This window comes from Paroedura picta, chromosome 3 (genome assembly GCF_049243985.1).
Source record: "Paroedura picta isolate Pp20150507F chromosome 3, Ppicta_v3.0, whole genome shotgun sequence".
NCBI classification, from domain to species: Eukaryota; Metazoa; Chordata; class Lepidosauria; order Squamata; family Gekkonidae; genus Paroedura; species Paroedura picta.
In genome coordinates, this window is record NC_135371.1 from 2,078,661 (window position 1) to 2,101,623 (window position 22,963).

General features: G+C 53.4%; 1 protein-coding gene across 1 annotated transcript in view; it reads left to right on the plus strand.

Moving 5' to 3' along the window:
- Positions 1–19,810, plus strand: part of LOC143833815 (uncharacterized) — a 40,967-nt gene extending 21,157 nt beyond the window's left edge. The window contains 5 exon segments of the mRNA XM_077330041.1: positions 6,600–6,760; positions 6,917–7,483; positions 12,332–12,493; positions 14,293–15,132; positions 17,735–19,810. Coding sequence (XP_077186156.1) covers positions 6,600–6,760; positions 6,917–7,483; positions 12,332–12,493; positions 14,293–15,132; positions 17,735–18,555 — 2,551 coding nt within the window. The 3' untranslated portion in view covers positions 18,556–19,810.
- The last annotated feature ends 3,153 nt before the right edge of the window (positions 19,811–22,963 follow it).

Genomic DNA, 22,963 nt, shown 5'->3' on the forward strand with positions numbered 1-22,963 from the left:
CTGAAATTCGGGGGATGAACGCCTCTGGATGCACCTGGTTCCCCCTGCTTGAACCTATGAAACCACCTCCTGCAGAACCAGACCCTCCTTCTACCAAGGTTGGGATTGTCTACTCAGGCGGCAGCAGTTCTGCAGGGTCTCAGGCAGGCAGTGGCTTTCCCCTCAAGGAGGACCCAAAGGGCCTTGCGTTATTCTCCAGCCCTCCATTTTATCCTCAAAACAACATCCCTGTGAGGCAGGTTGGGCTGAAAGTGCGTGTGACTCTCCCAAGGTCTTCAGACCAGCCAGTGACCAACTTTAATATATCTGACCTGGGCCCCCCCCCCCATTGTGACATTTTCTGTCTTGACATCAGAAGAAGAAGAAGAAGCTCTAATGGGACAGGAACTGGCCCAAGATCACCCAGCTGGCTGCATGTGGAGGAACAGGGAATCAAAGCCGGCTCTCCAGATCAGAAGCTGCCACTCTTAACCACGACATCTCACTGGCTGCATGTGGAGAATGGGGGGGGGGATGCCCCTAGCTGGCTGCCCATGGAGAAGTGGGGAAACAGACTCCAAGTTAGAGGCTGCCGCTCTTAAACACTCCACCTCACTGGCTCTCCACAGTATTATGAGCACCTGGTGTGGTGTGGTGGTTAAGAACAGCATCTTCTGATCTGGCAAGCTGGGTTTGGTTTCCCGCTCCTCCACGTGCAGCCAGCCGGGTCACCGGAGAACACCCCAAGCCAGGGGAGTGTAAAAATGCACAGTCCTTCTGGGCTCCCACAAGATAAGGAGAACGAAACAAATCCCCACAGAGACCAAGCTAGGTGTAAAAGATACTTTTAGGCCACAGTAGGTAGCAGAGATAAACAGTGACTCAAAGTAAAGGGCCACCAAATTCCCATCTGGAGTAAAACTCCCCCTTTAACTGGGCAGGCTGACGGATTCTCTTCACTAGTTTTGCAATCTCCCCATGAATGTTCCCCCCCTGCCTTTCAAAGCTCAGACCCAAATTATAGCCTGACTGCCCTTAGAGGTCACTGCAAGGGCAATGACCACATGCCCCTGATGAGACCCAGCTGGACTGGATAAAACAGGTGTGAAGAATTTGGGCTTTCTGCTGAAGCCGTCAGGAAGCCCCTTTCTCTCAGGGATGCAGAACAGAGAGAGCTCAGAGATCATCACAGGGCTGTTTCCAATGAAATAAGCCCTCCTTGTCTTTACAGCGGCCTTGGGCTCCTCACAGTCCTGATGTTCTGGGTGAACAGTTTATCTCAGAGCTCTCTCAAGCCCGCCCACCTCACAGGGTGCCTGTTGAGGGAAGAGGCAGGGAAGGCAACTGGGAGCTGCTTTGAGGCTCTTTGGGGCACTGAACAGCAGGGTATAAAAACCAACACTTCTTCTAAACACAGATGAAACCTCTTTCTGTTGAGGTCAGCACTTATTGGCCTTTGTGCGTTTTTCAGGTGTGATGCTCTGTCATGTGGAAGAGAAGAAGAAGAAGAGTTGGTTCTTATATGCCGCTTTTCCCTACCTGAAGGAGGCTCAAAGCGGCTTACAGTCGCCTTCCCTTTCCTCTCCCCACAACAGACACCCTGTGGGGTGGGTGAGGCTGAGAGAGCCCTGATATCACTGCTCGGTCAGAAGAGTTTTATCAGTGCCGTGGCGAGCCCAAGGCCACCCAGCTGGCTGCATGTGGGGGGGGGGGGGCGCGGAATGGAACCCAGCAAGCCAGATTAGAAGTCCGCACTCCTAACTACGACACCAAACAGAGAAGTCCAGGAAATGGTCCTTTCAATCCAGGCATGTTTTCCTGGGGAACAAACAGCCTGCGAGGGACACGCTGCACCCGGTCAGCTTCCAGTAGGTGGCATCTGCAGAGAGCTGTGGAAGGGCCCAGTGACGCCACTGAACAATAGACAGCCCGAAGGGAAGGGGCAGAGCGGCTGCTGGAAAAGGTCGGTGGGGAGGGGGGAGAACAGTGGGGCACGGAACAAGGGGGGCCTGGCCAGGAGAGGATCCGTAGCTCAGTGCCTGGACCCCAGGCCTTAGGCAGAGGAGGTGCCAGATGCAGCCCTGGGCGTTTCTGGTGCTGAAAGAGGATTTCAGGGGAGCAGGAGGAGAGAGACCCTTCCGAAACCGAACATCTGTCTGGCCACTCTTAAGGCAAGCTTCCGGTGGGTTTCTGTGAGTAGGAGCTTTGGCGTGTGAGGCTGACAAAAGGATGCATGGGGGGGGGGGGAGCCAACCAAGGCATGTTTCTCCCTCTCCCAAAAGGCTGGAGCTGGGTGGGACGGCTGCACCAGGATGCCAGCCTCCAGGTGGGACCTGGGGAACCCCCCAAATTGCAGACTGCAGAAATCTGTTTCCTTTAAGGGACAGTGGCAGCTCTGGGGAGGAAGCCTTTGGCCTCTGTGCCCCACTGAGGCCCTTTTCCCTCCCCAGGCTCCGGGTCTCAGGGGTAGGGGTGCCAATTCCTGGAGATTCAGAGGCGGGGCCTGGGGAGGACAGGAGCCTCCCTCCCAAGCAGCCCTTTTCCCCGGGGAAAGAATATCTGTCAATCCAGAGGATCTCGAGGTCTCACCTGGAGGCTGGCATCCCGACTAAGCTTGCCCACTCTGGGCTGAGAAATTCGTGGCAATTTGGGGGTGATCTGGGGCAGGGCAGGGCAGGGGCCTCAGGAGACCCTCCTGCCATTTATTTCCTCCTCCGAAGCCGCCGTTTCCTCCAGGGCAACTGAGATTTTATGGTCAGGAGGTAGCCTCGTAATTTTGGGAGATGCCCGGGCCCTGCCTTTGAGAAAACGCTTGTTACACTTTGAGATGCACAGATGCAGCAGCACAGCTTATAACTGGGTAAGCATGTATTGATGAGCCACAAGAAGAAGAAGAGTGGGTTTTTATACCCCACTTTCCACTGCCTGAAGGCGCCTCAAAGCGGCTTCCAATCGCCTTCCCTTCCTCTCCCCACAACAAGATTTGAAGTGCTACTTCAGACCAGCCTGCCCATCCTCTTGAATCTCCCCTAAAAAGACACCCAGTGAGGAGGGGGAGGCGGAGAGCCCTTCTGAGAAGTGCAGGAAGTGTAGTCAACGGAGGAGGAAGCCTCCAGCTGAACCAGTCAAGACCTAGGAGGGGAATATTTGAAAATCTGCTGATCTGAATCTGCTACCTGCATAGCTCCCCCAACGCCCCCCTGCAGGATGTAATTTGTGTGCTGTTAAATCATGCGCATTCCGACATCATGTTTAATTGGTTGTCGTGGGATTTCTGGGCTGTGTGGCCGTAGTCTGGTAGTTTTAGTCCCCGTCGCTTCACCAGGAATTGGGGCTGGCATCTTCAGAAGTAGGACTCAGCAAGATGGGAACTTCTACATGCCAAAGAGTGAAGTGTGTGGATTTATTTACTGGGCAATTCATTTACTATTCTAGGTGTGGTGTGTAACGCATCACATGTCTTATCTGGGAGTCTCCCAGGGGATGGACTGGCACGAGGAAGTGCTTTTCCGGTGTCCACTTAGAGTTCATCAGCAAGTACATTAGGAAGTTTCCCCCCATGTGTCTGGGTGGAGTTCATTAGCAAGTCATTGGGAAATTTTCCCTGTCTGTGGATGAAACTCATTTAAAAGTCCATTAGTTAAGGTATCTAATGAAACATTGTGAGGAGTTTTTAGAGTCCCGTTGTTTTTAATTCTGATGTTTTATAGGGCTGGCATCCAGGTTTTATTGATTTTCAGACTCTCTTCTTTTTTGTTGAAACTGTATTGGTGCTTGTGAATTTCATTCACTTCCCTGCATAAGACTATAGTAGTTGTCCTACCTCTGAAGCCACAGTCACTGGAAAATGTCAGGGGCCAAAGCTACCAGACTCCATTGGACACACAGCCCTGGCAAACCCAAAACCACCCACTGACTCCGTTCCTGAAAGCCTTTGACAATTCACTGTGTTTAATCTTATTGTCTTTTCCCCACAGGAAAAAGCTGCTACTCACAAGGAGCGTCTCCTGGGCACGATTCCTCAGCATGGCTAGCAGTAGAGGCTGCCGGGCCAGCGGATGTGCCCTTTTGGAGTCATTGTGATTTCCCCCACATGGACAGAGAACAGCAGGGATTTGTAAGGTCTCTAAGGAGGAGAGGTGGGAGCGGTCCAAGGAGGCGAGACACCTGCAGAGAAGTTGCTGGCGGCGTTCTTGGGAGACCCACTTCAGACTGGGCTGGACCAGCGGCAGGATTTCAGAATGGAGATGAACGAGAAAACATTGAGAGAGAAAGGCATGAGCCAGGTCAGAAGTCCCCCTGGTGTGGTGGGAGACGTTGGCCGTCCGGACACAGGAAAGGCAACCGCAGACACCGCCGTTCTTCCGAGGGTGGCCGCCGAATCAGAGATGCAATGCCGGCGCTTCCGGCAGTTCCACTTCCATGAGGCTGAAGGGCCACAGAGGGCTTGTGCCAGGCTCCGTGACCTCTGCCACGCGTGGCTCAGACCCGAGGAATGCAGCAAGGAGGAGATCTTGGACCAGTTTGTCTTGGAGCACTTCCTGGCAGTCCTCCCGGGAGAAATGCAGAGCTGGGTCAGGGAATGCGAACCGGAGACCTGTGCCCAAGCGGTAGCCGCGGCCGAGGATTTTGTGATGTTTCTCGAGCAACAGGTGAGAGGCTGAATGGCACCCGTGGGCAGCAATGGGCCATAGTTCAGTGGGAGAGCTAGAAGAAGGAGAAGAGTTGGTTCTTATATGCCGCTTTTCTCTACCCGAAGGAGGCTCCAAGCGGCTTACAGTCACCTTCCCTTTCCTCTCCCCTCAACAGACACCCTGTGAGGTGGGTGAGGCTGAGAGAGCCCTGATATCACTGAAGGAGAAGAGGAGTTGGTTCTTAGATGCCACTTTTCCCTACCCGAAGGAGGCTCAAAGCGGCTTACAGTTGCCTTCCCATTCCTCTCCCCACAACAGACCCCCTGTGGGGTGGGTGAGGCTGAGAGAGCCCTGATATTCCTGCTCGGTCAGAACAGTTTTATCAGTGCTTTGCCGAGCTCAAGGTCACCCAGCTGGCTGCATGTGGGGGAGTGCAGAATTGAACCTGGCATGCCAGATTAGAAGTCCGCACTCCTAACCACTACACCAAACTGGCCAGGGATGCTAGCCTCCAGATGGGGCCTGGGGATCCCCGGAATTTCAGCTCGTCTCCAGAGATCAGTTCCCCGGGAGAACTGCAGCCTTCCATTCCACTGAGGTCCCTGTTCACCCAGGTGCCATTGCCCAACTACCTGGAGACTACCTACCTGTCCTGCCCCCCCCACCCCGCACCGGCCAAGGGTGACCTGTCAACCCAAGGCAGATCTCATGGGTGCAAATGGACGGTCTTCCAGGCCCATCTTCCCAGAGAACTCCTGGTGAGGTCCCTCCTCAGACAGCAGGAGCCAGAAGGAGACACCTCCCTCTGCCTTCTTCTGAGAGACGTGGCCAGCAGGAGTGGAGGCCAAGGTGTACTGGGCAGACTTCGTAGCTGGGTTTGCTTTGTAGAGCCAGCCTAGTGTCGTGGTTAAGAGTGGTGGCTTCTAATCTGGTGAGCCAGGTTTGCTTCCCCACTCCTCCTCCACATGCAGCCATCTGGGGTGACCTTAGGCCAGTCACAGTCCTGATAGTTCCGTTCTCACAGAGCTGTTAGAGCTCTCCCCGCCCCACCTACCTCGCTGGACACGAAAAGCGGGATATAAAACCAAGTCTTCTTCATCTTCGACTTCTTCTAGAATGCAACCGCACGGTTTGGTCTACAGTGTCCTGTTGCCATCTCCAGGCTAGACGCTGTTCCCCCCCAAGGCAGTTTCTTAAACATTGGGGGGGGGGGGGAAATGAAATCTTCATTTTTTAAAAAAGTGGGATATTTTCTTCTTTCAGGGCCTCGTCACCTTTGAGGAGGTAGCCGTGCGCTTCACCGAGGAGGAGTGGGCCCTGCTGGATCAGGACCAAAGAGCTCTACACTCAGAGATCATGCAGGGGAATTTTGCAAACGTTGCGTATCTGGGTAAGAACCGCTCCCCCCCCCCACCCCCCACCCCCTGGGGCTAATGGAGGGACATTGAAGTCTCTTGTGTGGGTAGCCCCCCCGTCCCCTCCTGTGCCATCGCACTGGCTGCTTCGGGCGCGAACAGCTGCTTTGGGCGCCGAAGTGCCCAACCCTACCACAGATCTCCCCTATTCTAACACCTTTCCGTTTGCTTATTCCATCCCAGCCGTTTACGGGGAAGCGAGGATGTTGGGCCCTCCTGAGCAAGTCAAGCCAGTGGGGCCGTCCCAAAGAAGGATGGCAGAGAACGTCTTCCAGAAGGACGAACAACTGTCTCAGAATCCGTGCGCTCCCAGGAAGCCGCCAGGAAGCCCCTTGAGAAGCAGCCCGAGGAAGCAGCGGAGGAGAAGAATGAGCAAGTCCGTTCTCGGTGGGACTGACAAGGCCCTCAGTGAAGCCCTCCTCCACCCCAGGGGAGAGACGTGCCCCACACCACAGGAAGGCTTCAAAGGAGGCTCAGCTCTTCCTAAACGCAAACGGGTCTATAATCAGGACACGCCCTTTCAGTGTGCCGAGTGCGGGAAGCGCCTGAGCCGCAAGGACCACCTGAGGAGGCATCAGCAGCTTCACAGAGAAGAGAAGCCCCACAAGTGCTCCTTCTGTGGGAAGGCCTTCAGCCAGAGCTCTCGCCTCGTCGCGCACGGGAGAACCCACACTGGGGAGAAGCCATACGAATGCACGCAGTGCGGGAAACATTTCCGTACCTGTATAGGTCTCGTCCACCACAGGAGGGTCCACACCAGAAAGGACCTGTACACCTGTTCACACTGTGGGAAGGGCTTCCCACAGCCCTCTCTCCTGACGCTGCACGAAAGGAACCACGCCGAAGGGAGGCCGTTCGACTGCACCATCTGCGGGAAGAATTTCAGTAGCAATTCGGAGATCGCTAGGCATGAGAGGACCCACACCGGGGAGAAGCCCTTCAAATGCTCCTTCTGCGGGAAAACCTTCACGCAGAGCTCCCACCGCATTGCGCATGAGAGGTCCCACACCGGGGACAACCCTTACAAGTGCCCCGTCTGCGGGAAGCGCTTCAGTTGCAATTCGCACCTGATCATCCACGAGCGGATCCACACCGGGGAGAGACCTTTCAAGTGCTCGGCCTGCGGGAAATGCTTCGGCTCAAAGTCGCACCTGATCGTCCACGAGCGGATCCACACCGGGGAGAAACCTTACGAGTGCCCGACGTGTGGGAAGGGCTTCACTTGCAAGTCGTACCTCATTTTACACAGCAAGACTCATTCTGGGGAGAGGCCGCATAAATGCACTGTCTGTGGGAAATGCTTTGCCCGTAACGCCGACTTGGTCATACACCACCGGACGCACACGGGAGAGAAGCCACACCACTGCCCTGCCTGTGGGAAGGGCTTCCATCGGCAAAAGCACCTCGCAAAGCACGAAAAAACCCACATGGAAGTGTTCACATTAATCATCAAGTAACTGGTGTGGGCGCCAAAGGCCCTGTGTTTGAGAGAAGCTCATAGAATCATAGAGTGGGAAGGGGCCATAGAGGCCATCTAGTCCAACCCCCTGCTCAACGCAGGATTAGCCCAAAGCATCCTAAAGCGTCCAAGAAAAGTGTGTATCCAACCTTTGCTTGAAGACTGCCAGTGAGGGGGCGCTCACCACCTCCTTAGGCAGCCTATTCCACTGCTGAACGACTCTGACTGTGAAATTTTTTTTCTGATATCTAGCCTAAAGATTTTTGTTTAATGTCATTCCTTGCTACATAATTGGGAATGGGAAGCCACATAGCTCAGCAGTGTAGGCAGAGGACTAAATAGGCAAAGGACTAGAGCACCAACTGCTTACAGAATAAATAGCTTTATTGCAAATTGAGACAATTTTGTTCAGAGAGAGGGGAAAGGGATAGTCCTAACAGTTTAACTGACCAACTGTTCATCTGGAGGCAATCAGGGAGGAACTTGTGCTCAAAGGAGTGGGAGTCTCCAATTGCGCCCAGCAGGAGATTACTTGGAAAAAAAATACCAGGACATTCCTTATCTAAATATGCTAAATACACATCTCCTCTTCTTCATATGTACAGTGCAGTTCTTGCATATTCTAACAAGTAGAACAGGGCATGCTTTGCAGTACTCATGTCCCAGTTTTCATCCCTGATGGAGACAGGATCTCAGAGAACTGATCTGGGAAGGAGTCACAGTCTTGGTGCACAATTATAGCGGCTGCTTCTGACCTGTGAAGTATTTAATGGCTTGAACTTCCTGCCCTTCAGGGATTGTGCTGCTGTGACTGTTAAAGGTTCACACAGATGTTTATGACCTTTTTTGAGCGTGCAAACGCCTCTGGAATTCTGACACAGGGTCGTGGGTGCAATGGCTGCCCCAGGAGGCGGAGCCAATGACAAAATGTCAGAGGGGGTGAGACAATGTGTAACTCTCAGAAAAACTCTGCAGGCTCGCAGGCCGAAACTTTGTTTATCAGAAAGACTTTTTAAAGGAATGTGTTATTTAAAAACATATTGGCACGCAACTGGTGACCATGGGCAGCAGGATGGGGACCCCTGGCTTTCAGATTGCCAGCCAGCTCTGGGTTGGGAGATACCTTGGGGGGTGGGGCCTGAGGAGGACAGGGTTTGGGGAGCAGAGCAACTTCCATGGGGTAAAATGTCATAGAGGTCACTTTCCAAAGGGGATGTTTTCTCTAGGCGAACCCACCACTGTTTTCTGGAGATGAGCTGTAATCTCAAGAGATCCCCAGCCACTGCCTGGAGGTTGGCAGCCCTATGTGGTTTGCAAGATCAGCAAACAGGATGAAGCAGGTTTCACTCGTAAACTCCACAATGAATTTCTCCACCGGCCTGGAACCTCTCCCCGTGTTTCCTACCTACCTACATTTGCAGACAAGGGGTGGTAGAGTGATCCGTGACGGCACGGGTTCTAGCCAAGCAGCCCCCTGCAAATAAGGCTATCAACGCCATACTGGAAATACCTGGAGATTTGGGGGGGGGAAGGGTTTTTTGACCCTCAGGTGGGCAGGGTTGGAAGAGGGGAGGGGCCTCACTGGTATATAATACCATAGGGTCCGCTGTCCAAAAATGCCTTTTTCTCCAGGGGAATTGATCTCATCACCTGGGGATCAGTTGTAATCCGGGGAGGTCTCCAGGCCCCAACTAAAGGGTGGTAACCCTCCCTGCAAAGTCTGTTCTGCCTCAAACTGCTTGGCTCAGTTCCCTCTCGATAACATGGAAGGCGGAGCCACGGCTGGTGTTTCCAGGCACGGCTGGACTCTTCCCAAAGCCAACCACGACTGCCGTGATGACCGTTGGGGGCTTTTACATAACCGCTCCGAACTGGACGTTCTTTGTTGTTGGCCATATTTCAAGGCAAGCAGTATGGGGCTGCGGGGTTCACACAGCAATCTCTCCCGTTAGATTTTGAACACAAAAACAAGGAAAAAGAATATGAGATACACGAGAAAGAAGAGCATAAGAGGCTTCCGATTGCATCTATGGCGGATATAAATCAAGTCATTGATTGGTGACGCTATGGCAGCACGGAAGAAATGAAAGCCACAAGGAAAGAGGTGGTCACTTCTCTGAGAATGCTTACTGAGTCTTCGTTGGGGTAAGGGTGCCAACCTCCAGGTGGGACCTAGAGATGATTGCCCTCCAGTTGCAAGAGTTGCCCTCCAACTGCAGCAATTGCCCTGTCTGGAGCTGGCAAATCCTATTTATATGCTCAGACTGGAGAGGGGGGGGTGTACTGGATCCCGGGGAGGACGGGGGGTCTCAGGAGGGTGCAGCTCCAAGCAGCCCCTTTCGCCAGAGGAATTGATCTCTGCAGCGGAGAGATGAGCTGTCATGGCAGAGGCTCTGGAGGCATCTCTGGCTCATTGTACGAATTTCGTCTCCCAAAGTTTCCTTCCGTATTGGCTGCTCATTTTGCCAGAGTCAAACGGAACGCTGACTGTAGATTTCACGTACTTTGTGTGTCTTCTTTTTGGCTGGGCTGTCGGTGTAAATAAAGAGGTGGTCCAAAAGTGGGCTGGCGGCCTAGAAGCAGGGCTGTTTTCCTTCCGGTTTCTTGCTCTCCGTTGGGACCTGTCCAGCAGAGCTGTTTGGGGGATCATCGCCACTGTTCTTACACTGACGGGAGATTCATCTTACACACATGTGCTGGCAGAGTTTAAATATGCACTGGCTGCTTAAAGAATAAAACGGCTTTATTGGGAAGATAAAACAACTTAATGAAGAAGAGAGGAGAGATATCAGGAAAGCTTGATATCAGGAAAATGGCCTGAATTTTTAAAATCCTAAATCTAGGATTAACACCAGGATGCTGAGGACATGCCTTGGGAGCCCTTAGGCTGTTCAATTTTTTGGATTTTGCGCAGTAAAATCCAGTTGCCAATGCATCAAAAGTGCTTTATTTAGTGTGGGTGGAAGTGCTTGAATTCAGCTGACTAACCCAGGGATGCTGGTGGTATTGTGGTCAGACTAGATCGGCCGTTCTGGATCAGGGTTTTGTGAAACCCAGGGGCTTCTTGACCGCCCTGGAAGGGTTTCCAAAATGGGTGGGAATTAATTGTTTTAAAAATGTGTTAAAACATTTAGTTGAGTGATATGACCATAAATGGACTCTCGGGAATGGTAGAGGACAGGAAGGCCTGGAGGATCATTGTCCATGGGGTCGCGATGGGTCGGACATGACTTTGCACCTAACAATAACAACAAGACCGTATATGCTCATGTTGACACACCCGCCCCTCCCAGAATAGCCAATGACAGACCTGGAGGGGGAGGAAAAGGGAGGGGCCCTGGGTGGGCATATCCACAGCTCTGCTTCCCACCATATTCTGCAAAATTGTGCCACTTCTGGGGTTCCTCTAGAGCAGGGGTAGTCAAACTGCGGCCCTCCAGATGTCCATGGACTACAATTCCCAGAAGCCCCTGCCAGCATTCGCTGGCAAGGGCTTCTGGGAATTGTAGTCCATGGACATCTGGAGGGCCGCAGTTTGATTACCCCTGTTCTAAAGTCTGAAGAATGTTTCAGGGGTTTCTCAATGGTGAAAAGGTTGAGAGAGGGTAGAATAAATTGGGCCTGGATCCCCATTTTGCCATGGATCCTCGTACTGTGGCCTTTGGCTAGTTGCGACTTCTTGGCCTGACCTACCTTGCAGGGTGCTTGGGGTGAGGGTAAAACGGAGGGAAAGCTCCTCCCCTGCCTCAGAGTGTGCTCATCTTTAAGGTGCTCCAGGACTTGGACGGCCAGCTGTGGGCCGGGAAGTGCCTGGAGCCTTTGGGGGTGGCCTCCTGGGCAAGAGTTGGGGCAGGGAAGGGACCTGAGTGGAGTGACATGATCGGGAGCGCACCCTGGCAAGCATCCGTTTTCTCCAGGGAAACTGACCACTTTAGTCTGGAGAGGAGTGCTAATAGCGGGGGATCCCTCGGAAGGACTAGGACATCTCTAATCAGAATTAAGGCTCTGCCTGTCCCTCCCTCTGGGCAGGCAAAGCTGGTCCCTAGAGAATGCCATGGCAGCCTGACCACCAGCCGGAGAGAGGGGAGCAGAGCTGCCAGATCTAGGTTGGGAAATTTTTGAAGATTTGGGGGTGAAGCCTGGGAGGACACGGGCACCAGTGGGGAACAATGCCACAGAGTCTGTCCCCCCCAGGAACAGCCCCTTTCTCCAGGGGAGCTGCAGCCTGGAGAGGAGTTGTGACTCTGGGGGATCCCCAGGTCTCCCCTGGAGGCTGGCATCCCTCTGACCCTTGCTCCTGTAACTGCTACAGATAGACTAACACAGCTCCCCATCTTGATCTATCTGCAGGCATTGATTTAACATCTATGCTGAAAGAAACCGTCCAACAATATATGTCCAAAAAAATAGACTCAATACGGAGAGAGCTGGCCACTGAATTTCGACCGATAGGGCAAGAAATCCTGCTTTAGGATGCTTAGGGCTGATCCTGCGTTGAGCAGGGGGTTGGACTAGATGGCCTCTATGGCCCCTTCCAACTCTATGATTCTATGAAATAGAACTTCTTCCATGAAATGTGTTTTTTGAAACCCCAAATAGTTTAATATCACCACTTCTTGTGCTTATTGGGTCATCTTGTTCTTGTTTTGTGAGCCAACTCCATCAGGTTTGTGGAGAGACCATTTGCTAAATAAATGAAATGTTCAGTGACAAGAAGACACAAGTTCTGATGTTCGTAGAAGGAATTGAACTTTCAGTAGTTAAAACTATAAATTTCCATTGTGGATGGAATTCCTAGAGCGGGCAAAAGGGAAGTGGTCAGAGCTGATCCAGGATGTAAACAGTGGAAACCCCTCTTCCTGTTCTGCCTTCTTTCCCCCTCCTGCCGAAAACTGGATTTTATTTTTATTTGGGTCTGTGTTTTTGGACCCTTCTTTACCCTGCAGTTAGTAGACAGAGTTTCGTATCAGGGCTGCAAAGGGAGAATCCTGATTCTGGGACATTGGGTGAGTTAAAAGGAGGAGGAGAAATTGGGTAAAGGAGAAAGTTTGCAACAATACAAAACTCAGACTAAAAAATCAACAGGGCTGGGCCCTCAGGCAGAATTGGCTAGCCTCCCTGCACACAGAAAGGGAGTGTGTCAGGGAGGGAGGTCCTAACCCTGACATGCTGATTGTCTAGGTGCGCAGGTATTTTGTTTTACAGGGTCAAGGAGGGAGGGGAGTGGCACCTGGGGATCTGCTGCTATAATACATTATCTCCAGGCAATGACCATCAATTTCCCTGGAGAAAACTGCTGCTCCAGATGGAGGGAACTGTGTGGTATTAAACCTTGCGACGTCTCTCCTCTCCCCGAATCCTCACCCAGCGTGGGTTTTGCCCCCACCAAATCTCCAGGTATTTCCCAACCTAGAGCTGGAAGCTCAGCTCTGAAGTTCGGACAGAGGCGGTCAACCCATGTCAGGGCCGGGCCAATTTAGAACATTTTTAAAAGCTCACAGTAGTTCGTCTCCAGACAACAGCGATTGGTTCCCCGTGAGAAAACAGTGACTTCAGAGGGCAACCGCTGGGGCAGAGTTATGGGGTGGAGGAGCCAGGTGTTCCCATTGATGCAAGTTGGGAAAAGTGAGGCCTTTGGTTTCAAGCTGCCTTCACACTGATTCCGTTGTATGGATTGGTTGCTAATGGGTTTTTCCTCTCATTTCAGACAGACGTGTTTCAGTAACCAGCTGCTCACAGGATTTATTTCACCTGTTCATATAAACCTCCTTATGAAACGGCTTTCTTACATTTTCTCCCTCTTCCTTCCACTTCTTTCTTTCTTTTATTTTATTTACAGTGTTTATTCACCACCTTTCACAGTGTAGCGAGCCTGGGATGGTTTACAATAAGTCGATAAAAACAAAAATCAATACATAAGACAGTAACAATGCTCCTGAGCCACTGCTGCTTCCTCCCCCCTGCCCTTTTTGGTCACGTGATCTTCTGTAGACCTTTTGGGAATCGTCTCATTTGAGTGCTGAGGTGCTAAATCCAAGCAGCGCATAATTGCTACAGTGGCACCAGTGAGATGCTCTGACTCCACTAAGCTTGGCTGCCTCTAATCTGGAGGGTTTGATTTCCCGCTCCTCCACATGCAGCCATCTGGGTGACCTTGGGTCAGTCCCAGTTCTCGCAGAGCTCTCTCGGCTTCACCTCCTTCACAGGGTGTCTGTTGTGGGGAGAGGATTGTAAGCTGCTTTGAGACTCCTTCATGCTGTGGAAAGCAGCGTACAGAAATCCAGCTCTTCTCTTCTATATTGATTTAGCTCTATAGTGCTCAACTTGGAATATTCCCCCAAAAAGTCTGCAGAAGGTTTCGCTATGAAAAAGTGTGTCTGTGTGTGTGTGTGGAGGGGGGGGGGAAGCAGCACTGTTTGGAATGACCATAATGCTTCAGAGTCGACTCATTAACATAATTAATTTCACCATAAGAATCACTTGTGCCTGCATCAGTTTTCTCGAAATTGGGTCAACCACAAATGACAACCAGTTGAGAATGGTAATGTGAACATTTTCACCATCTTAAGCGCACATATTTTGCTGACAGACATGAGAAGGGTACCGTTAACATCTTCTGAGGGTCAGTGTTGAAACAGACACCAGACATGTTCAAGCCGTAGGTGCTTGGAGTGGGGAGAACTGCTAAAACAGATGATCAAAAACTGCACAGTCAAGATCTCCAGGAAACCTCTTCTGGCAAAGATAGCTTCCCACGTTCACGTCTTGCTAACGCTTGCTCTTTTCCCCTGTCTCTTTCCGCCAGAGAGAAGGACTGCCTCCCCCTCCTCCAAATTCCACAATCTCCTCTGTATCTTCCTCTTGCATCGAAGGGGAGACCGTGAGGGGCTGCAAAGGTATTGCTGGCTTGAAAATGGAGGAGCCACTGGGCCTCAAAACGGTGGACATGCTGGACGGACCAGGCCAAACCCCTCATGTCCTCCAATCTGGGAGCCTCAGGGAATTCTCCAGCAGGACACCGGAGCAGCAGAAGGTGAAACAAGAACCCGGGGAAGGCCTGCTCCAGTGCTGGGAGACTCAGTGGCAGCAGTTCCTGAAGGAAGTGGAGTCTCCTCACTCGGGCAGGGGAATCCCACCACTCCCGGAGGAGAGCGCGCCCTGGGACGACGCCAAGGCTTTCTTGGCCTCCTTCGAGCAAGTGGCCAAAGCCTGCAGGTGGCCCCAGGGGGAGTGGGTGGCCCGGCTCCTCCCGGCCCTCAGCGGGCAGGCCGAGTGGGCCTTCGGTGGCTTGGACGGGAGGGACAAGGGGGACTACGCGAAGGTGAAGGCGGCCATCTTGCGAGGGGATGCCCTCCGCAGGGAGAAACAGCGCCAGCACTTCCGCCGCTTCTGCTACCAGGAAGACGACGGGCCGAGAGGGGCGCACAGCCGGCTCCAGGAGCTCTGCCGCCGGTGGCTGAAGGTCGAGCGGCACACCAAGGAGCAGATCCTGGAGCTCCTGATCCTGGAGCAGTTCCTCAGCATCCTTCCGGCCAAGGTCCAGAGCTGGGTGAGGGAAGGCGGGCCGGAGACCTGCTCCCAGGCGGTGGCCCTGGCCGAGGAGTTCCAGCGGAGGGAGAAGCAAGCGGAGACAGGGGAGCCTCAGGTGAGAGACAAGGGATGCTGCAGTGGGTGGAGGGTTCCCAACCTCCAGGTAGAGTCTGGAGTTCACCTGGAATTACAATTGATCGCCAGACTACAGCTGTGTTTTCAAATTCTGCTTTAGTAACTTGGCTATCCTAAATTTTCTTTTTTATTTAAATGTTCATAACCATGGATTTAAAAAAAAAGTCAAACAAAGTATGATATAACCACCAAAATGGGTTCCAGATAAATAATATAATTCTAATCCCCATTTTCAATTTTCATCTTATTCAGTGGTATCATTTCAAAAACTTGTGTCTCTCTGTTTTCAAGTGTTTCATATACTGTGTCCTGACGGCTCAGAAAGTTCAAGGAGGTTTTCTAACAGCTCGCAGGCATTGAAAATCCTGTCAGGAAACAGTATATGAAACGAAAACATAGAGACACAGTTTTTTTGAAATAATACCACTGAAGAAGATGAAAATTGAAAATGGGGAATAGAATTATATTATTTATCCAGAACCCATTTTGGTGGTTATGTTCTATTTTGTTTGACTTTTTTTTTAAATCCAAGAAAGGTTTTTGGTTATGAACATTTAAATAAAAAAGAGAATTTTTGATAGCCAAGTACCCAGAGTCTTCTTCTTGGTTTTTGAACTGGTCATCCAACCAGGCTTCTTAGCACTGAATAGATTTTCTCCTGGCATTTCAGCTGATCCGTTTTAGTAATTGGCTGCTAGAAGAATTCTTTTACCAATTGATACAAACACACTGTCTACCCCCTCCTTGCGCTTCTGAATCACTGGAGGGTGCTGCTTTAAAATGTTCACAGCACTTCCTACAGTCCCACTTTCCCCCTGCACTTTTGCACTGGGCCATCTCCCACGAACATTAGAGAAAAACTTTCCAAGCTGAGTGCAGTAGCACTAAATCAATATAGCACATCAGCACAATAATGGCACCATCGAGTAGTAGAGTCAGGGTATCTCAGTAGTGCTGCTATAGCACTCAAGCGCTAGATTGGGCCAGCGCTATAGCACTCAACTTAGAACATTTTTTTTAAGTCCGAGGAAGATCACATGGGGGGAGATCACAGCACTGTTTGAAATGACCACAGCACTTCAAAGATGAATCATTAATGGACGGAAATTTGCTGCATACAACCCCCCATCCCTGTATCCCTTTCCTCGAATTCAGGGCCAACAGCGAACCATATCCCATTTAAAACAGTAATGCAAAAATCTTCTACAGAGATCAGTTTCCCTGGAGAAAAGGATAGACTGTGGGTTCAAGGGGGGGGGGGGTCCTCTATGGCAGGGGTAGCTAATCTGTGGTCCTCCAGATGTCCATGGACTACAATTCCCATGAGCCTCTGCCAGCAAATGCTGGCAGGGGCTCATGGGAATTGTAGTCCATGGACATCTGGAGGACCACAGATTGACTACCCCTACTCTATGGCATCATCCAGCTGGAAACAGGTGGTTAATTTGGTTGGTCAAGGTGGCTGTTCTGAATTCCTCTTGCGAAAATGGGGCCTTCGTGGCTGTTTTTCAGGAGCTGGAGGAGGGAGTACAGGGTTTTCCGGACGCAGAGGCGGCTCCCTTGGATCCCGACCCGGGCCAGCCTCACAGGGAAGCCAAGCAGGAGAGGGATGGCGAGAACAGCCTCTCAGGTAACCAGCCGATGGGCAGCCTGGGGTCTGACTGCAGGATCGATATTTCCTCCTCTGGGCTGCTTGATGAGGAAAAGGCAGCAAGATAAGAAACAAGCTATCGCCGTCCAACATTCGTTAAGTGCAAACGGCGTTTCATTGCAGCAGCTTCGTATTTACAGAAATTTCACGTTATATTAAAATCCAGGTCTGTGAACAGAGTCATTCAGTGATAGTCAGAGGAGCGAGCAGGATTCTTATCCCGAAACGTCCTCCTCCAGATTTGAAGAAATTACACAGAAAAGAGAAGAAATGCCCCCCTAGTTTCTACCAAAGACATACTGGGAGACAAACTTCCCAGTTATAACTGAGCTGGGGCGTTCAAGGGAGGGGCCGTGGCTCAGGGGTAGGGCCTCTGCTTGGCTGCCAGAAGGCCCCAGGTTCAATCTACGGCCTCCTTTCTAAATGGACCTTTTCCTGAGTTAGACTCCTGGCCTCCCTCATCCCTTCAACTGGAGAGATGCTCTGCCCCTGACCTTTGGCCTCCTCCCTAAATGAACCTGCATTGGGCCTTCCTCATCCTTCAATTGGAGTTGTTGGGGATCGAACCGGGGCTCTTCTGCATGCCAGCCAGATTCTCTGCCCTTAAGCTATGGCCTCCTGCCTCCAGGGGTAGTCAAACTGCGGCCCTCCAGATGTCCATGGACTACAATTCCCAGGAGCCCTTGCCAGCATTCGCTGGCGAATGCTGGCAAGGGCTCCTGGGAATTGTAGTCCATGGACATCTGGAGGGCCGCAGTTTGACTACCCCTGAGTTAGACCAATGACCTCCCTCATCCTTTCAACTGGAGGTGCCGGGGATTGAACCTGGGACCATCTGCTTGCCAGGTGGATGCTCTACCACTGAGCCAAGACCCCTTTTTTTTGCTCCTGACTGGCCTCAAGAGTCTTTTCCTTCCTTCTCATTCTGCAGAGTGCAGCCAAATGAACCATCAACAGGAAAGGCCCGGGCAAGCAGGAGGAGCCTGGGCGTGCCAAAGAAGAGCCCCCAAGAGCAGGTTTCCTGGACCTGAGCCGGGAACCGTTTCTCAGAAGCAGCCCAGACCGAAAATCCAGCCGGGGAACCGCCCCAGGGACAGACCGGTGGTCTCCGTCTCTTCCCCCCCGAACAAGAAGGCCCTCGACGGAACCGTGTCGCTCCAGGCGCCAAACTCCAGCGGGGCTTTGGGGGAAGGCCTCAGGCCGAACTCCACCCCTTCCGCCGGCCAGGAGAAGCTCTACAACAGATGTTCCGTCTGTGGCAAGACCTTCAGCCAGAGCTCCCACCTCAGCTTCCACCAGAGGACCCACGACGTGGAGAAGCCCTACAAGTGCGCGCAGTGCGGGAGCAGCTTCCACTCCCGGCAAGGCCTCATTTATCACCAGCGCAGCCATGCGGGAGAGAAGCCCTACAAGTGCACCTTCTGCGGCAAGACCTTCAGCCAGAGCTCCCACCTCCTGGTCCACAGGAGGAGCCACACGGGGGAGAAGCCCTTTGAGTGCCTGTCCTGCGGGAAGCGCTTCAGCCGCAACTCGCTCCTCACCATCCACGAGAGGACCCACACCGGGGAGAAGCCCTACAAGTGCTCCCAGTGCGGCAGCCGCTTCCACTCCGGCTCCGGGCTGGTCAACCACAAGCAGATCCACGCCGGGGTGAAGCCTTACAAGTGCCTGGCTTGCGGGCGGGATTTCATCCGCAAGGCCCACCTCATTCGGCACCAGAGCGTCCACGGTGACGGCAAGGCCCGCACTTGAGAAGAAGAAGGAGATTTGGGCTTTTTACCCCCCCTTTTCACTGCCTGAGGGAGTCTCAAAACGGCTCACAATCCACCTCCCTTTCCTCTCCCCACAACAGACCCCTTGTGAGGCAGGTGGGGCTGAGAGAGCTCTGAGAGAAATGTGACCAGCCCCAGGTCAGCCTGTGGGCTTTATGTGACACAAAGCAATGTACGATTGCCTTCCCTTACTCTCCTCACAGCAGACACCCTGTGAGGTAGGTGGGGCTGAGAGAGCTCTGATAGAACTGCAACAGGCCCAAGGTCAGCCTGTGGGCCTCATGTGTCTAAAAGTGGTTTACAATCACCTTCCCTTCTTCTCCCCACAAGAGGCCCTTTGTGAGGTACATGGGGCTCAAAGAGCTCTGAGAGAACTGGGACTGGCCCAAGGTTGCCCAGCTAGTTGCATGCAGAGGAGGTGTGGGGAATCAAACTCTGTTCTCCAGATTAGAGGCTGTAGCTCTTTAACCATGACACCAAACTGACCCTCGGGAGGGGCCTGCTCTGAAGGAAATAAATAGTGATTTGGAGGAGGCAGTAAGTCTCGCCCCTCTGCTGAAGAGGCCTTGGCTTTTCCACGCCAAGATGCTTATCTCCTTCCAAGGCCCAGAGATTCGCAGCTACCCGGAGACTGGGGCTTAGGGCTGGCAGCCTCCAGGAGGGGCAGTGGAGAAGATCTCCCCGAATTACAGCTGATCTCCAGATTACAAAGAGCAATTGGCTGCTTTGGAAGGTGGACCCCAGGGCTTGCTACCTGGCTGAAGCCCCGCCCTCCCCAAGCCCTGCCCTCCTCCAGCTCCACCCACAAAACCTCCAACCCAGAGCTGACAGTTCTAATGGGCATCCTTCACACAGCAGGATTCGGCCTGGAGGTTTCTCCAGAACTGCTACTGATCTCCAGACATCAGATGTCTCTTCAAGTGGAGAAAAATGGCAACTTTGAAGGGTGGCCACTGTGGCATGATGCCCCCCCTCTGAGCTCCCTGGCACTGCCCCCCCCCCAAATCTCCAGCCATTTCCCACGGAGAGACCCTCAACCAACACTCTTTGCTGCACTGGATTCTCCCTTAATCGGATCTGGGACGAGGGAGAGGCTGTTTGGGTGGGGTCAAGAGGAACAGGAATCATTGAGGACCACTGGAGAAGAGGACAGTGCGCAAGGAGGTCACAGGAACGCCATGTGCTTCCCCCCCCCCCCCCCGACGTGTCAATAAAGTCAGAGTGTTGAAACAAAATGGTGCCCAAGCTGTTTGACAACCATCACGGAGGTACTGATCACTCAGTCCCATAGTCTGTGCAGGGTGGCTGTTCTCTTCCCCTGGAGGAAGGGGCTGTTTGCCTGACCTCTGGAGACCAAAACGACTTTGTATTTTGTCTCCTCCCTCAGCTTTGGTGACTCAGAAGAATAGTGAAAGATCCTGTTAGCAGCAGAGGGGAGGACCTGCAGCCAAGGGTTCAAATTACATGTAGAACGGTGCCAGTTAGATATTGGGGGGGGGGGGGGATTTCATAGAGTAGTTCAGCAGTGGAAGGGGCTGCCTAAGGAGGTGGGGAGCTCCCCCTCCCTGGCCATCCTCAAGCAGGGGCTGGACAGATCCTTCTCCTGGGTGCTTGAGGCTGATCCTGCATTGAGCAGGGGGTGGGACTGGATGGCCTGCATGGCCCCTTCCCACTGTAGGATTCTAGGAGTCTAGAGTAGTCATAGAGTACTAGAGATTCATAGAGTAGTCCAGCAGTGGAAGGGGCTGCCTAAGGAGGTGGGGAGCTCCCCCTCCCTGGCCATCCTCAAGCAGGGGCTGGACAGATCCTTCTCCTGGGTGCTTGAGGCTGATCCTTCACTGAGCAGGGGGTGGGACTAGATGGCCTGGAGGGCCCCTTCCCACTCTGTGGTTCTATAAATTTGATGCCCACACCTGGCCAGAGCATTCCACCCGGTTGTAGGCAGGTGTCTGCCTGCCCTGGATGGTGTACAGCTCTCTATGGCTCACTCCGCTAGGAACCTAGGCGTGATTCTGGACGCTTCCCTCACAATGGAGGCCCAGATCACAAAGGTAGCGCGGCTGGCATTCTACCATCTCCGCCAAGCCAAGCTACTAGCGCCCTACCTGGCCCCGGAACACCTAGCCACAGTGATCCATGCGACGGTCACCTCTAGACTGGACTTTTGTAACTCGCTCTACGCAGGCCGGCCCTTAGCCCTACAGCTGGTCCAAAATGCAGCAGCCAGGATCCTCACAGCAACACCGTGGAGGTCCCACATCCGGCCTGTTCTCCACCAGCTGCAATGGTTGCCAGTTGAATTCCGGATCAGACTGAAGGTTCTGGTAATCACCTTCAAGGCCATTCGCGGTCAGGGCCCAGTGTACCTGAGGGACCGCCTCCCCGCCTATGCCCCCAAAAGAGCCCTGCGCTCTACTGCCACCAACCAGCTAAGGATCCGTGGCCCTAAAGAAGTCCGCCTGATGCTGCTGGACTTAAAGGAGTAAGCGTTTGGCAGAGGGATTGCCCCCCCCATCCTACTTGCCCCCCCCCCGTTTTCTGGAGGGGTGCCTGGCCAGAGGGGCTCGGGGACTCTTGTCCTTGAAGGGGGGGGGGCCTTGCATGAATTGAGGGGCTTTGGGGTCGTCCTGGGCGGCTGCCCTTGGCCTGGCGGCCCTGGTCATTGTGGAGGGCATGAATCCTCCTGCTGCGTGGCAAGTTCCCAACTCCAGGCTGGGGAACTCCTGGATATTTGGGGGGGGGTGCAGCCTGGGGAGGGCTGGGCTCGGGGACCATCATAGTCATCCTGATCTGCCTTTTAAACAGCGGGGGGGGGGGGGGGGTCGCTTGCAATTGCTACCGGGGGGGGGGAGCATGGAGCATCCGCTCCGCATCCGCATCCCTCCCCCGCGGAAACGCCTCCTCGGATCCGCTTGGCGCCACCCCCTCCCGGGAAGGGCAGTTGGGAGGAGGGCGAAAACTACGACTCCCAGGATGCCCCGTGCAAGCCAGACCCCCCCCCCACTCCCGTGCAAAGGGGCGGGGGGCTTCTCTGCAGAGGCTCCTCCCGGCCGCGGTCTGGCAACCGGCTCTCCTGGGAGGGGGCGCCCGTCGTGCAGCCGGATCGGGGCCCCTGCGGCTCCCTGGGCCCGTCCGAGATCAGGAGACCCCCCCGGGCGAAGGGGGGGGGCAGCCCGCGCCTTGGCTCCTCCGGACACGCGTCTTCCCCGGACACGCGTCTCGTGTGAACGCGCGGCTTGCCCCGGGGCGGAAGGGCCCTCCTGGCGGCGGGGAAGGGGCGCGGGCGCACACGTGGACTGGCCTCTGCTGGGTGAGCGGGAGGGGAGGGGACATTGGCGGGGTTTGGGGTTGGGGGTTTTTGCACGTCTGAACGGGGGACACCAGCAGGAAGGAAGGCAGGAGCCAAGCAGAGGAGGCAGAGGGGAAGGCGGGCAGCTGGGCACGGACTCAATATTTATCAATATTGTTATTATTATATTTCTTATCTGCCGCATCTCGTGGGACTCAGGGCGGATTTCCATATGAATATATAACAGGGTACAAAAATATAAATTTTTAATGTAGAATGTTGATTAAGTTATAAATATTTTTTAAAAAAACAACAGGAATTAAACTAGTTGCCCACTCCTCTGTCATAGGATTTTGGTTTGCTTTGCTTTCCCAGCCCCCCCCCCCCGCGGAGAGCGCAGTTGCCCTCTGCCCTTAATCATTTACTTCCTTACTTTGTTTCTGTCCCAGCTGACGCCCTTCTCCTTTCCTTGGTTTTATTCTCACAACGACCCTGCAAGGTAGGATCCCCTGGAATTACAGCTCCTTCCCAGACTAAAGAGATCAGTTCCCTTGGAGGAAATGGCTGCTTGGAAGGGGGCAATGTAGGGATGCCAGCCTCCAGGTGAGACCTGGGGATCCCCTGGAATTATAGCTTCTCTCCAGACTAAAGAGCTCTGTTCTCCTGGAGAAAATGGCTGCTTGGGAGGGGGGACTCCAGGGCTTGCTACCTGGCTGAAGCCCTGCCCTCCCCAAGCCCTGCCCTCCTCCAGCTCCACCCACAAAACCTACAACCCAGAGCTGGCAGTTCTAATGGGCATCCTTCCTACAGCAGGATTCGGCCTGGAGGTTTCTCCAGAACTACTACTGATCTCCAGACATCAGAGTTCTCTTCCCGTGGAGAAAAATGGCAACTTTGAAGGGTGGCCACTGTGGCATGATGACCCCCCCTCTGAGCTCCCTGGCACTGCCCCCCCCCCCCCCCAAATCTCCAGCCATTTCCCACGGAGAGACCCTCAACCAACAGTCTTTGCTGCACTGGATTCTCCCAAGCGCCTGCCTGCTCCCTTAATTGGATCTGGGACGAGGGAGGGAGGGAGAGCTGTTTGGGTGGGGTCAAG